Here is a 15,390-nt window from a genome sequence, read left to right as displayed (position 1 = left end):
TACATGCTACACCCATACAGTGCCTTGAATTATTTTTTATTTTTTGGCTCCTGGAATGAGATTTTGTTACACCCACACTGCAAAAGAGGGAGGTTTTTACTCATTGTGCTGTGAGTAACGTGGTCTTTACAAATTATATTCTAATCCCTCCGCAGCTCCAGGTGATGTGACCGGAGAACCATATGTTTAGTGCACAAAGAGGGCTAAATATCAAAGGATCAAAAGGTTAATTTTTCATCGCTGGGACCCACTGGGGGTGGGGTCGGGGGACAGCTTTCCTGAAATCATGCTAAAATAAAATAAAATAAAATAAACCCACTAGTGACTGTACCACCACTTTGATATTTTTGCTTCAAGTTTGGAAATCTGGAACACCATGTTACCACCAAGCTACTACTGTACAGTAATTGGATTTTAACAGTGGGAGGTTCCCCAATCCTTCTGCCTTCTCCCTTTGAGAGAGGACAATAGGTTAGTTATCTCTCTGCCCAGAGGGGGGAAATGGCAGTTTTGAGCAAGGCAGAAATGCATAGAGACCAAGAGTGCTGGAACTTATTTTTTATTTAATTTATTTATTGAACTTCTGTGTTGCCCACACCACCCGAAGAAGGTCTCTGGGCGGCTTACAATAAGCTTGGGTTGGGCACTACAGATCTTAAGGCGCCAACCAATGTGGAGCGCTGAGGTCAGACCTCAGGGTTCTGGTTATCTGTGGCATTGAAACCCACCCACCCCCCAAAAAAAGGATGCTGGAGATGGCTTTAAACCACAAGGATTTTGGTGTGTGAAACAGTTCAGTGTGCTGTAACTTCTTCAGTAGGTGACTCCTTGCTCCTGGAGGGTTTCAGGGTCTATACACTTCACATTTTTTTCTAAGGAAAAGTGGGGCTGGGTTTGCAAAAACAGGCTTGGGAAAATTACCCACAGTCCAAACCCACACTTTCTCCACTCTGGCTTTCTTGCTTTCTTGCCATTCTCTCCTTGCCTCAGGGTTTAGGATCCATGGATGGCAGGTGAGGGGCAGGACACACTCCTTGCAGGAGGAGAAGGAGGAAGCCAGCTTGACTCCCTCAGTAATTCTTGTTATGTGAAGGATAAGGCCCTTCTCCTTTCCACTTCCATGCCGGTTGGGGAGCCGTGTCCCCAGCTTACGATTTTTAGTGTCGCTTTTCAAGAGTTTGACACGACTCGGTCGCTTGAAATGGAAAACGGTTGCTGGACTGCCAAACGCCACAAACGGCATGCCAAGTTAGAAAAATGTGTGTGTTTTTTGGTGTGGGTCTAAAAGTCTTGGAATACCGGAGCCACTGGACCTCAGGATGATGGGGGTTATAGTCCACCAACCAAGTAGCACATCTAAGCTCCAGGACCTTGAAGGATGCATGAACTGATACAAGAAACCAGATCTAGAGGGTGGACTTGATATCATTTATAAGTGATGATATTATCACTTAACACTTCTTGACAAAAAGGACTAGCCTACATAAATTGTTGCTAGGAGTCACCCGGCTATGTAAAATTGTTCCTGTGATATGTCCAAGGACATGTTTTAAAAAAAAACTAAACAGGATATGCTCTCTTCCAGTTTATAAACTTTCCCAGATCAGGTCGCCTAGGGTGATTCTTACACATCCCAGACGACCAGGCTAAAGGCAGCTAATAAGCCCGTCCAAGTGTCGCCTCCTCTTGGCAATCCTGCTCTATCCAGGACAAAAAGGAAGGTGTCACGTTTTTTGCACAAGCATCATCTCCTGCTCACTGAACGCAGAACACTGAATGCGGGTTTGTTCGTTATGTATATAGAGAGCGCTACGGCTCGCCCCTTGTCCCCAGAGTTCACATCAGTATTGGCTCTCTCAAGCACACTGGAGCGGAAGCCTCCCAGGTGGCAAAGTTTGTTCGTAGCTTGGAAAGAAACCGGGGATCAGCAGATGGCTTCAGGGCCCCTGGAAGGGCACGCGGGCACCTCCTTGGTGGCAGTGGGCACATCGGCCTGATCCTCAATCTTCATCTTGATAGGGACATAGCCGTAAGGTCTACTGCCCAGCTGGGTCTGCGGATGCATCCGTGTGCCTCCTGGGTTTTCAAAGCCCTTCGGAGGACCAGTTCGTTCCAGGCAGCCGGGAGGGCAGGAACTGCCGGCCTTTTTCCGGTGGCTGCTTCGGCTGCGCCAAGACGCCCAGTGGCTCCAGCTCTGCCCTTGCTTCTCAAGCCGGCCGGCACCTAATAGGCAACCCCGCCACTTTCTCTGGATCTCGGACTGGACCTGGAAGGGGGGAAACAGAAAGAGAGGTTGCTGCCAGGGGTGTGACAGAGCCAGGATGTGCAGGAGGGGAAATCGCACCATGGGGGGTGGGGTGGGAATGAGATGACTTGATCCTTTTGAACTTCATGGTGGTGCCATGAAGGATTTCTCCAGCATTCTTGTATTGCTGCAAGTGATTCTTGTTTGAATGCAAAGTATTTTGCAGGGGCCTGGTCTCGAATGAACAATTAAATGAACCACTACTTTGGGCTTGTACAGCCAGGTGGGTGGGTTTTCCCGATGACCTACCTCTTTATTGATGAAGCAGTAAAGGATGCTCACCAGAAGACCCTGTAAGACAAAATTAAAAAATAGCATCATCCATAAGAGTTGATGCGTCCGCCAGGCGGCTGTGTGTTGGTTTTACAACAGCTTAATTTGTTGTAAGGGAAGTGTCATGGTTAGTATTGGATTCGGACTCTGGAGACCCGAGTTCAAATCCTTGTTTGAGCATGAAGCTCACTAGGGTAGCTTTGCATTTTATTATTGAGAAAATGCCCTTGCATTTTCTCAGCCTGATCTCCCTTACAGGACTGCTGGGGGGGATGTCAGGGGAGAAGAGCCCAGTCCACCCCCTTGAACATTCCCCATCCACTGGCAACGGATTCCCCCTGCCTCTACCGGCAGCTTCCGAGATCCGGATGTGCCTCTTACCTGGAGGGAGTTCAGGAACAGCTCAAAGAAGAATTTGATGTAGCGCACCGTGCCCTGCGCCTGCTCCTCGGTGACCAGTGCGAATACCACCTCGTGAATGCCCAGCAAGGGAATGAGGGTCAACGTTGACTTGGCCAGCCTAACCAAGAGGAATAAAGACCATATTCTAGTCCGTGCACCTGCCTCTGAGTCCTTCCCAGGCTCTATAATCATCAAGCCCACCTCCCCCACTTTAGTTGAGCTCCTTTGCCTTATTTCCTGCCCTTGGCATCCAGCAACGTAGCACAGATCCTGGGTCGTCCTTCACAATTCCACACCTTCCTTGCTGGCAGAGAACTTGTCTCCTTACCTAAATTTGTAATCTGTGTAAGGCATCTGTTGCGCCCGGAGCTTGGAGACCAGAATCCTGATAATGCGGATAAATATCACAAAGTTGACCTGGGGGAAGCAGGAAAAAGCGCAAGAGTTCAGACGTGGGGGTTCTGCAATTCCAGCGTTCATAAACCCAAAAGATCCGTCTTGTTGGATCGGCCCAAAATTCTCTCTAGCACAACATCCTACTCCCATTTTGCCCAACCGCATACCTGCGGGGAACCCAGAAGCAAAACACTCTCCTATTTCTGATCTCCAGCCATTGGTCTTCAGAGGTATGCCTTTGACTATGGAGGTGGTCGTCCAGCGACAACGGGCTAGTTTGGATGCAAAGGTCCTCCATGGGGTCCCTCTACTTAGCCACGGTAACCAATGTCCACTGGGACTAGTTGGTTGCAGTGTTTCTCAACCTTGAGCCAACCCGATGTTCTTGGACTCAAATTCCCAGAAGCCTTCACCACCAGCTCTGCTGGCCAGGATTTCTGGGAGTTGTAGTCCAAGACCAGCTGGGGTCCCAAGGTTGGGAATCACCAGGATAGAGGGTGAGATCCTCAGAGGTAAAGCCACAGGGCACCAGGGGAGGAGCTAAGTCCATCTGCTTCTTCACGTGCCCTTCTCCCTAGCAAAACCCCAGGTTGCTCCGTCTTCCCTGCCGGTGCAGACAGGATACTGGGAATAAGGAGAGCACAGCCCTATTGCCAATACCACAGAACCACATCTGCTGGTTCAGAGCATCTCCGTGGGATGAAGTGGGGGGGAAGAGGCTCCAGCTAAGCCCGTGGAGGTCTTGTGCAAGCAACAGCTGCTGGTTCAGGAGGAAAGGGACGACCAACATTCAGGTATAGCCGAGGTCCGTTCCTCTTTCCCTCTACCACTTACAAAGATGGCCAGCAGGATCGGGCAGCGTATGATCCACCAGTAGCCCAGGTTGTCATTTCTCTCCCAGCATCTGGGGGCAAAAAATATATATATATCATTGAAAGAGGCATCAGTGGAATGCAAGAATGGAGAGAAAATAGCAGTGATGTCTCGAGGTTTAGTTCAGTGGCTGAGCACAGGCGTTCACGGACAAAATCTCAGGTCCTGATCCTCAGCAATTCCAAGTGGGAATGGGGCCCTCTCTAGAACTCCGAACCGGCTGCTGGGAATGCTACGGCGCCCGTGTGGTGGTTGTGGCGAGAATTTTGGATTACGACCTGGGGGAGCTGAGTTCAAAACCTCCCTCAGCCGTGAGCCAGTCACCCTGTCACAGCCTGACTACCTTGCCAGGTTGTCGTGAGGATAAAGTGAGGAGGAGAGCTGTGTAGGATGTGTGGGTGGGTGGGAAGCAAGATGTAAGCGTGACAAATAAGCCTAGGTTATCGTAGGTCTGACTTGCTATAAAACAGCTTCTCTCTCTCTTATCCTTGGCCGACCACTACGGTTAGACCTACGACTGGAACATAATGCTTTCTTTACTTCCACGAAAGCCGTAGCAACCTGGCTCAAAAGATTCTTGAGAGAGATGGGAGGGTAAGAAAGAGGTATACGGTTTTAAGGTCCTTGGACAAAAGGGGGGGATGTTGGTGGTGGGGGTTGAGGAGGAGGAGGAAGAGGAAGGCTCAAGACAGATATACTTACTCATTGTTTTCATAGAGGTATCTCACAATCGCCCAAGGGATAACAAAAAGTATTGGTGACCCTGCGTAGGAAGACAGAAGAAAGGGGGGGGGTTGTTTGTTTTTTTAGCAGACCACTGCTGTAATCCAGCTGAAAATCGAAACTAGAGTAGGCCCACTAAATCAGTGGAACTGATGGAGGACTTGACTTAACGACTGGATCTCAGCCCATACATATGAATGTGTAGGCTTTCCCTGCAGGTATAGCTAAAATTTTAGTTTGCTTTGCAAAACCCTGGTCTCCACACAACCAATACTTCTTAGGGAGAAAAAGGAAGAATGTATATGTGCATTTCAAAGGCAAACCGTCTAACCAGAGACTGTCGGCATACACATGCACTTATTACTCTACCAATTGTGCGGTCAACACTTCTGAATGTTCACTGCCTGTGTGAAGAATGCCATTTGTATTCTCTGCATCTCGTTGCACAGGGTCCCCAACCCTATCATTGGGCACACTGTGTCTATATCCTTTGTGTCTTAAACACTGCATTCCCTCTGTCTGAAGGACTGGATTCTCATCCACAAATGCTTACACCAATATAAATGGGCCACCTTTTTAAAGGGCAGGATGTGAAATCAAGCATCAAAGAAATGCATCGCTCAGCGGAGGCAGTATATTTTCTTGTCCGGACATGGCACTAGCCTCCGCGGACTCACCCCATCCGATGAGCAGATAGCCCGGGAAATAGCTCTCTTCGGAGAAGGTCATCGGTCCCAGCAGGTTGTGGAGGTAGATGCCCTCCACCAGGAGCCAGTAGTAGTTTCCACAGACGCAATATTGAGTCAAGACTTGTGCTAGGCGACAGCTAGTTACAGCCTGAGCAGCCAAGAAAGAGAGAGAGAGAGAAAGGAGGAAATTGAAACTAAAGTCCCAGCTGCCACCCCACCAGTCCTTCATGTTGGACTACAAATCTCAGAATTCCCCATCTTGCACAGCTACTGAAGACTCTTAAGAGTCGTAGTCTTTTCCCTCTCCAATCTATGCTCCTTTTAACCTCCACCCCATAGCGGTTGCCACGGGATGCCCCATGGAACGGGGGAACAGTACCTGTCCTATAGGAAGTAGGGACAGATCGCCTTCCTTCTGGAATTCCTCAGGAAAGCGTAGCCGGAGCAGAGTGTCCCGGACAAGGATGGAGACAGCCCGAAGCATGTAGGAGAGGAAAAGATTCATGTGGATGTAATTGCGGATGCACCGAAGTTTCCTGAAGGGGCAGGCGGGAGAAACAGGAGGGAAGGAGTCAGCTGCAATACAATCTGCACATCGAACCGTGAGCCAAAGCAGCTAGCCTAGGGCTTCATTTGACCTAGGGCTTCTGTATTCCTTGATGTTTAATGGGCAGGACCAAGCTCTACTGATCTGCATCATATGTTTGATTCTTTAATTGTCAAACTACTGCTTGATTAAGAAAATGCTTTGATGGGAGTCTTCGTTTATTAAAAAAAATAAATTAATGCAGCCCTTTCCTCCTACCTACATATATGCCTTTTTCTTAAGAATAAGCACTCAGCAAAGGGACAGTGGGCATTTTAAGCTAAGGCGCATCATCATCATCATTCTCATCATCATCATGTGCAGTCAAGTCAATTCTGACTTAGGCCAACTTTATCCCCCTCCAAGGTTTTCTGGGTAGAGAATACTCAGAAGTGCTTTACCCTTCCCTTCCTCTAGGGGGAGCCCTGGGACGGTGTGCAGCTTGCCCAAGGCAACCCAGGCTGGCTCTTTTTCTCCAGAGGTGTTTAGCAGCATCCAGGAGACCCAGCTGAAGAAGAAGATGTTCTTGGACTACAACTCCCAGAAATCCTGGCCAGCGCAGATCGTGGTGAAGGCTTCTGGGAGTTGTAGTCCATCTCTGACCAATCGGAAAGAGGAGGAAAGCAACAGCAAGATGGGGTGGGAAGGAAGGAAGCAACAGGACTGATGTCGGAAGTGACCATGGACCTCAGCAATCCCCATAGCAAAAGATCTGTCTTTGTGTTGACACCTTGCCAGTCCCCGATCCTTCCAGTAAAATGACTAGCTGTATCCCTCCGATATTCCAAGGGTTCCCCACCTTGGGTCCCAACCAGATGTTTTTGGACTACAACTCCCAGAAGCCTTCACCACTCACTGTGGCTGGCCAGGATTTCTGGGAGTTTTAGTCCATGAACACCTGGAGACCCAAGGTGCGGAACCACTGTGATATCTGACGCCCACGCCCTCCTTTTTTTCTTTTCGCCTTCTCCAATACCTGAAAGTTGCCAAGAGTGCCAGGGCCACCAGGACAGCCACCAGAGACAGGGAATAGCCCACTGTGTACATGAGTCGAAATTGTTCCAAAATCCACAAATGTTCCTGGAAGAAAGTAGAAATGTCCATATCAAAAAAAGAGGACACACCCACTGCAGATTTCCTATCCCCCCCGGGGCAAGCCAGCCCACAGGCTACAGGGCTTAATAGTAGAAAATCTGGAAATAAAGAGTATTTCAAGAGAAGATTTTCTTCCACCAAGATAACACCAGTAGTAGGATAGCACTTTCAGTAGGAAATGTATGCTCTGTCTTCTTAACTGGTGGTAATTTGCCCCTGAAAGTTACATCTCTGGCGTTACTGGCAGAAAATTGTAATAATTCCAGATAATAGTTTAAGAAAATAGAAAATAGGTTACCATGTACTGGCTAAAATCCTGTTGCTGTTAAATTATGCCTCGTAAGGCTGGTGGCATGATCAGTCTTATGTCACGTAATTTATAGCAACAGGATTTCAGCCTGTTAGTAAAATTGTCTCTCATTGTCAGAAGGAGACACCATCTTTTAATTGTTTATTTTTTTTCATTCTCTATTAATGGAACAACAGACAAGACCAAAATATTCCTTATTTTCCTCAAATTTAATTCTCTCACACTTTTTAATCAACAAAAGCAACAGCTTTCGCAAATGGTGCTTGATTTCGTTAATCGAATCAACGTTAAACCTTACTTGATTAATCTATGCATGAAACAGATTACAAGTGACGGCCGATGTTTTTGATTAGTGAATGCGGAAAGCATGGATCCGTGGGTGACACCATGAAATCGATTACGAGCAGTTTGGTGTCAAGAAGGCCTGCCCTGCTGTCCCCACCCACATCTGCAGGCTTTCCTGATCCAGCATCGTTGGCCTGATAGATTTACCTGGAAAGGGAGCTCCTCATTAAGACCCTCACACTGGGAGTGATCCCGCCATGGATGGCCAGAGTCGTCCACCACCCACTGTCCATCTGCCCCACATTTCTGGAAAACAAAGCCATCTCGCACTAGAGAGGAAAGGGGAGAGAAGGAAAACAGGAAGAAGGGAGATGGTGGAAAATAGTTTAGTTGATATTTCTCTATTATTTATATTATAGAGCAGTGGTCCTCAACCTTGGGCTTCCAGATGTTCTTGGACTACAACTCCCAGAAGCCTTCACCACCACCTCTGCTAACCAGGATTTCTGGGAGTTGAAGTCCAAGAACATCTGGAGGACCAAGGTTGAGGACCACTGTTATAGAGCATTAGTGTACCTGGGTACCTTGCGGAATGGGACAGGTCAGTGGTTCCCAAACTTGGGGGTCCCCTGATGTTCTTGGACTACAACTCCCAGAAATCCTGGCCAGCGCAGATCGTGGTGAAGGCTTCTGGGAGTTGTAGTCCAAGAACAACACATGGGAAACCAAGGTTGGGGGCCACTGTTATAGACACATTGGCAGGTCTCTCCATGCAAGGAGCTGACAATCTGTAACGGACAGTGGGGTCACGCAAAGCTGGGGGAGGTTCCTTTGGACTACAGCTCCCAGAATCCCCAACAACTGGCGAGGCTGGCTGGCGCTGGGAGGAGTTGTAGTTTAAGATCCGGAGGGGCTCAAGTCAGCGAAAGGTGCCTTGGCTCAGCCATTGCAAGATGGCGGCAGTGCTGGAATCAACCCGAGAAAGAATACGATGCCGTTTCTGCGTGGCTATTAAGCTTCTGAGGGTGTGGGAGCGAACGTGTGTGTGTGTGAGAGAAAGTGAGGCAGATTTTTGTGTCAGCTAGATTTCTTTGAAAGACCTCAGAAGAAAGGTGCTGGTCATTACCAAAACCTTTCCATTTAGACCGATTTCCCCCACCCTTCTCGGCAGCTAACTGTCTACGTGAAACACACAACGAACACTACAACATATGATAGATATTTAATATTATAAATGAGAAACGTCTGCTCAAATATACGCAAACAACATAGAAGTCGCGGTATAAGACTTATCGAACTGTTATTGTTGATTTCCCCAAAACGTCTCCAAGCGGCTATGTTTGAAAGTAGCCGTGTTTCAGCCTGGTGAGAGTTCGGGGTGGTATCCAGGCTTCCAATGAAAGGGGTTAAGCAGGCTTGCGGAGATGAAAGAGTGCCAGGGGTCTTTCTACAGACAGCGCTTACCTTGGTGGTACCACGGCAGGTACCAGGGACAGGGGACTTTGGCAGAGGTATTAGGGAGGGCATCACCCCAGCAGGCATACATGTCAAATGTCCGGTTGCACACCAGGCCTGGAAAACAGAGCAGAGGGAAGGGAAGGTAGGCCGCAGGCTTAGGGTCAAATTACAAGTTACAGACACCACATCGTTAGAAGCTGAACTGTGTTCGTATTCCAGAAACATGGTTCTACCAGGCCTGTGCAATCAAGCATTCATACTTAACACCAGAAGCCTGTGATCATTTCCTGAAGACCAGTCACAAAAACAAAACAAGAGATCTTGCAAACCTGCAAGAGGTGTGAAAAGCTTCCCTCGTGACAATCAGACATCCTTCTGCACTTAAGGAAACCCTTCTTCTCACAGCCTCCTATCTGTAATGTATAGTTTGACCCTCGGCCAATGGCTGGAAATGGAAATTCACGTTTAAGAAGAGGGAGAACAGCAGCAGCGATTAATGTCTCCTGGAGCAGTCCAAGATATTTTGCCACCTGAGGCAGAGCCAGAAATAGCATCCTCCCCACCCAAGTCAAAGTATACTTCTCCCTTCAACAACATCAGGGTTAGGGTTGCTGGGCCCCTAATATTTATTTATTTTAAATGTGTATAACCAAAACTGTGTTGTTCAGATCCGTGCAATTCAAGGGACAACTGTGCATCGTATCTGAAGGGAGACAAGTTATCCTGCCACTTCAGATGGAAAATCCCACATGGAAAAGTTGTGTGAACTTCTCACAAGCCATAAACATGTGACAGAAAAATGCCATTATGGAACTTACCATATTTTTCCGTGTGTAAGACGATACTTTTCTCTAATATATTTAGATTAAACATTGAGAGTCGTCTTATAGACGGAAGTAAGGAGGGGAGGGATCAAAGCGTTTTGATCCCTGTTTTCCCCCTCCACTTTCTTGCAAAGAAAGAAATTTTGGGTTAGAAAAGTGGGGTGGCATCTAATACATGGGGCGTCTTCGGGAAAAATATGGTCTCAGTGGAAGGCAAGAAGAATCAGTTGAGAGAGGAGCGTTCCTTACCTGTGGGTTGAGGGTCCTCTAGCATCTTTTGAAGGCAGTCTTGCCGATACTGCCGCCAGTCTTCCAACATATCCTTGGCTGAATTCTCAGTGGTCCTGCTCTGTGACAGGGAGAAACAACATTGCAGATACGAACTTGAAGTCTAGACACTCATCGTTCGTCCAGACGGTGAATTTCTGCAATTCCCTGCATTTTGCTGCTTGCTGCTGGGAGACCCACAGTTTTTGTATCCAAATATTCCTTTTAAAACCCACTTCTTTTCTATTTCAGAAAGATGCATCTCTTTAAGAGATTTCTAAGGAATGTCCAAGGAAAATTTAATGAACTCAACATCCATGCTGTATCTTCTCTGCTGGAGCTAATTTTTTGTTTATTTGGGGTTTGTTTTTGTTTTTTAAGTGATTATTCAAAGCTTCCTACAGGGAATCGCACGCTGCAAACATTCACCTCAACCAGGAAGTGTTATAGCGCTAAACTGCACCACTCCGGGGGACCATGTGGTGCTAAAAACAAGCCATGCTTTTAGAAAGGGAGAAAAGAAGCTGAAAGTCATACACAGAGGAACAGCTGAGGAGTTTGGGAGAAACAGCTGGCAGGCTGCCCCCCCCCCTTATCTCCTGCTTGAGGCCATTGCCTGCCTGTAGCTAAGAGCAAAGCTCATCCTGACCGTTTAGCCATTCATTTTGGAAAGGACTCCAGTGAAACTGGGATCATTCCACCTCAAGAAAAGGACCAAAGGGAAGCAAGGTCGTGCATCCTTCACCTCACCTCTGCTTTCTTCTGGAGCAATGCGAACAGCAGTAAGAGTTCGAGCGATTCCTGCATGCTTCACGAACAACGGAGCCAGGATACGGCCAGCGGGAAGCGGCCATCTCAAGCCTCGAGCCCTGAGTAGGATCCTCTGCCCGCCTCCATCCACATTTGGACCCAAGTCTGGCTGAAGCTTTCTGGGGGAGAAACCACCAGAGAAAAAAAACCTGGAACCTTTGGCATCCGTCGGCTTTTTCATTTGCAGATCCTGGAAAAATTACATTTCTGGACTACTATATAGTTATCTGCCATCAAGGCAGATCCTTACTGACCCTTTCTAGGGTTTGTTTGGTATGCATAGAAGTAGTCCCCCATTCTCTTCCTCTGAAGGCACTCTAAGATCATCTAGCTTGCCCAAGACAACCCACAGTGGCCGGGTGGCTCTTCTCCTACAAGGTACGCCAAGGATTCGCACTCGCTACCTCTGGCTCCACAGCCAGCGGATTTAGCTCCCTGAGCTATTAACTTGTACGTTGTTGGACTAAAACTCATAACATTGCCTAGCTTCCCGCCCCCCATGCCCAGCATTTGTTTCCTAGCCATTGTGAATCATTTCCCTGGGAAATAAATTTCTTCTCCACCTTCTAGGGTCATGGAAGCCGTCTTCTATTCATCCCCCAACACCTTACAACAAGAACTGATACCCTGGACAAAACGTGAGGTACTTTGGTCACCTCTTGAGAAGGTAGGATTCTCCACAAAAGACAATCAGGCTGGGAACGGTGGAAGGCAGCAGGAAAAGAGGAAGACCACATACAAGATGGACCGACTCGATAAAGGAAGCCATAGGGTTGAGTTTGCAAGAGCTGAGCAGAGTCGCTGAGGACCGGGGATTTTGGAGCTAACTGATTCATAGAGTCACCGTGAGTTGGAGGCCACATCGTAAGAGCAACACAGCGACAGTGAGACCTTCTAAATGCAAGGCACATATTCTGCCACTGACTCCTGGCCCATCTTTTAGCTTTTCTGTTCTGACTTATGGCAACCTCTTTTTCGGGTTTCCTAGGTTGACAGTACTCAGAAGTGGTTTACTATGCCCTTCCTCTGGGGGCGGCTCTCGCACGGTCTTCCGCTTGCCCAAGGCCACCCAGGTAGGTTGGCTTGTCTCCCGGGAGGCCCAGTGGAGAATCGAACTCTCAACCTTGGCAGCCAGAGACCTAAACCATGGAGCGATCCAGCCAGCTCTCTTCTATCGAAAATAACAAGCACCTTCATATAAAAACCTAGAGTTTCAGGGGTGAAATGTTCCTAGTCTAAATTTTATATCACAAGTTTTTTTTTTTTTTGTCGGCAAGGGTTTTAAAAATGCATGGAAATGTTATTTTTAAAATGTAATTTTCTCAGAATCAGAACAAAACCAGCATCCCCTAGGCCTTTCCTTCCTTTTCTATTTTCTCTAGCCATTGCACAAAACTTGTCCTGTCACCCGATGAAAAATGCCATTAAAGGAGCTGGACATTTGAACTTAGGGCCTCCATCCAAAACCCATCCATTTCTTGTTTCCACACGCTGATGTTTATTTAGCTAAAAGCCGCCAGGAGGAAACAAAAATTGAAAAATCAATGTGAACTTCTCGGCAGCCCCTGCTGTTCATCAGCCGGGAGCACGCCATGTCTGGTGGACCACATTACAAGGAACCAGAAAAGATGGCGGAGAGACAGCAAACGACACCGTGGGTGGGTTCCTCGGTAATTCCAAACAATTGATGGCGCAGGGGATAGAAGAATAAAATAATAATCATCACTTGCCATCAGATCAGTTCTGATTTGTGGTTACCCTTTCCAGGGTTTGCCAGGAAGAGAATACTCAGAAGTGGTTTGCCCTTCTTCTGGGGGGAGCCCTGGAACTGTGTGCAGCTGGCCCAGGGCTACCCAGGCTGGCTCTTCTCCCAGAAAGCACAGTGGGAGGAATCGAACTCCCAACCTAACTAAAACACTGAGCTATCCAGACAGCGGACACCAACCTACAAGCAGCCCAAATAACTGCTCCTTGCAGCTACTACAAGATGTGAATATTATTGTGGCAATCTTTTTTTTAATGGGGGGGCCATTGGAGGACACCCTTGGAGTGGATGCACCCCTCTAAAGTCCGAAGGAGGGGCATGCCATCTCCAGACCTCTGGAAATTGACCGCCTGTGGTTAAAACTGTTGATAAAAGCACCATAATTTTTGGAAGTGATGGGTGAATGAACTGCCAGCTGTTCAGAAAAACACAGAAAAAGCCCCGTGGTCCTTCCGTGATACGGATGCAACAGCAGGCGATAAATGTATGAAATAATAATCTTCTGCTGTTGAGCCTATTTTGATTTATGGCAACCCTTTCTAGGATTTTCCTAGGCAGAGAGGCCTCAGACGTGTACCACTCCCATTCCTTTCTTTTGGGACTGTGGGTTTCTACATGCTATCAAGTAACGTCTAACTTAACAGCAACGCTACCAGGGTTTTTGAGAGATGAGAGATAACTCAAGAAGTGGCTTATGACGGCCCTCCGCCTGGAGTCCTCCATGGCTGAGTGGGGATTTGAACCTGGGGCTTACAGGTCCTCGTCTGAAACTCTATGCACCCCCCCCCCCCACAGGGGCTGTATTTTGCTATATTTAGGACATTTAAAACGCAACAGCCTCGGTTTTATACAAACAACATTACAAACAGACACGAATGCCGTTCCTGGTATTCTGAGTGACTCAAATCTTATCTTTAAATGCTGTCATTCAAAAAGAGAAAGTCTTTATCTTTTTTTTCTAAAAACAGACTATTTGTCTCATGGAGAAAAGGAGGATTTCCCCCCCCTCCTAAATTTTTCTCTTTTCCCCTCGTCTTTCTTCCCTTCAGGCCTTCAAATCTCTGCACCCTGCCTGAAGCTTTCAAGGTACATCATGACCTGTAAGAACAACCTTAATATAACTCAGCATCTTGATTACATTCAGGCAAGAAAAGCAGGTTACCTAGGTACACTGGAAAAGAATTTCCTGCCTTCAGTTTCCTGCATCTCCTCACAACCATCAGCAAAAGCAAAACAAATCATCTCATCAGTATCATTGACTTTTTCCTTTGCCTTCTCCCTATCCCTCTCTTGCTCCCACAGCCCTTGCTCACGGCCAGTTAAGGGCGATCCTAACCATCTTTCACCATGCCTTGTCCTAAAAAAAAAAAAAATCAAAATTATAGTGTATTTTTGCTATAGGAAAGCTGACTCTGAGCACGTACAGAGTGCCTTCTCTCCTTGGCACTGAGCCACTACAGTTCGTTCCTGGCCCACCTAAAATTCCAGAGCAGGGCTTCCTTACAGCAGAAGATGGCAAGGTTGGCAGGGAGAATTTGAACCCGGTACTTGTTTGTAAACATTAAATGGTTATCATCATCTCCATTGTGAGGACTGTAATTTGTGTCTGTGTTTCTTCCCTTAGCTGGCTCCCCACAATGCTCCGAGAGACATGCCCTGTTTGATTCTCATGTATAAACCAAATAAAAACCTTTTTATTTGATTAAAAAAAGGGAGAAACGCAGGCACAGACGAGAAGCAGCAGGAAGACCTGTAATATATATCATTATCAGGAGCACCTCTGTCTGTACTGTAGTTTTTTCCCCCCAATAAGCTAATCTATGACAAAACCAAAGACAAAATGAGGGACAGATTCTGCTCACTTGTGGCCCAATTCTGAGACTTGTTTTGTTTTGTTTTAAATTGGAAGCAAATCTCATACAAGTTTTCAAACTTACTTCACCAAAGTAAATTCATTATATTTATGATTTAGAATCAAAATGTGGACAAAATCATAAAATCATAGGGTTGCATAGTTCGGAGAGACTCAAAAGGACATCTAAGCTAACCCTTACATATATGCACACCAATAGGAAAAAAATATTGCCAGATTCTCCACTTCCTTAGCTTCTCCTGCTGCTACACCTGCTGAAATTCCTTTTTCTCATCTGAAAATCACAGGAGTGTTCTTCTCTTTCACATCTCACTGTACAAGCTGACCCTTTTCTACTACTGAAAGACATTTTAATTCATTGCTCCCTCTCCATAGAAACAAGATTCGATTGAGATTCTTCCAGGCCACTGTGGATCACCACCGTGCAAAATGAAAAGGAGACAGAAGCATCCTTTA

The 15,390-nt window shown here is 47.0% G+C and overlaps 1 protein-coding gene across 1 annotated transcript; it reads right to left on the bottom strand.

The window, feature by feature from the left end:
- Positions 1-920: 920 nt before the first annotated feature.
- On the bottom strand, positions 921-11,821 carry GIPR (gastric inhibitory polypeptide receptor). Its single transcript, XM_020787088.3, is given in 14 exon segments — positions 921-2,266; positions 2,555-2,596; positions 2,960-3,098; positions 3,309-3,397; positions 4,211-4,280; positions 4,952-5,012; positions 5,650-5,809; positions 6,041-6,197; positions 7,224-7,327; positions 8,145-8,266; positions 9,402-9,509; positions 10,469-10,568; positions 11,237-11,340; positions 11,701-11,821. Coding segments are annotated over 14 exon segments (1,719 nt in total). The 3' UTR covers positions 921-1,924.
- Positions 11,822-15,390: the final 3,569 nt, after the last annotated feature.

The sequence above is a fragment of the Pogona vitticeps genome, chromosome 9 (genome assembly GCF_051106095.1).
Source record: "Pogona vitticeps strain Pit_001003342236 chromosome 9, PviZW2.1, whole genome shotgun sequence".
Classification (NCBI taxonomy): domain Eukaryota; kingdom Metazoa; phylum Chordata; class Lepidosauria; order Squamata; family Agamidae; genus Pogona; species Pogona vitticeps.
This window is presented reverse-complemented; position numbering and strand designations above follow the sequence as displayed.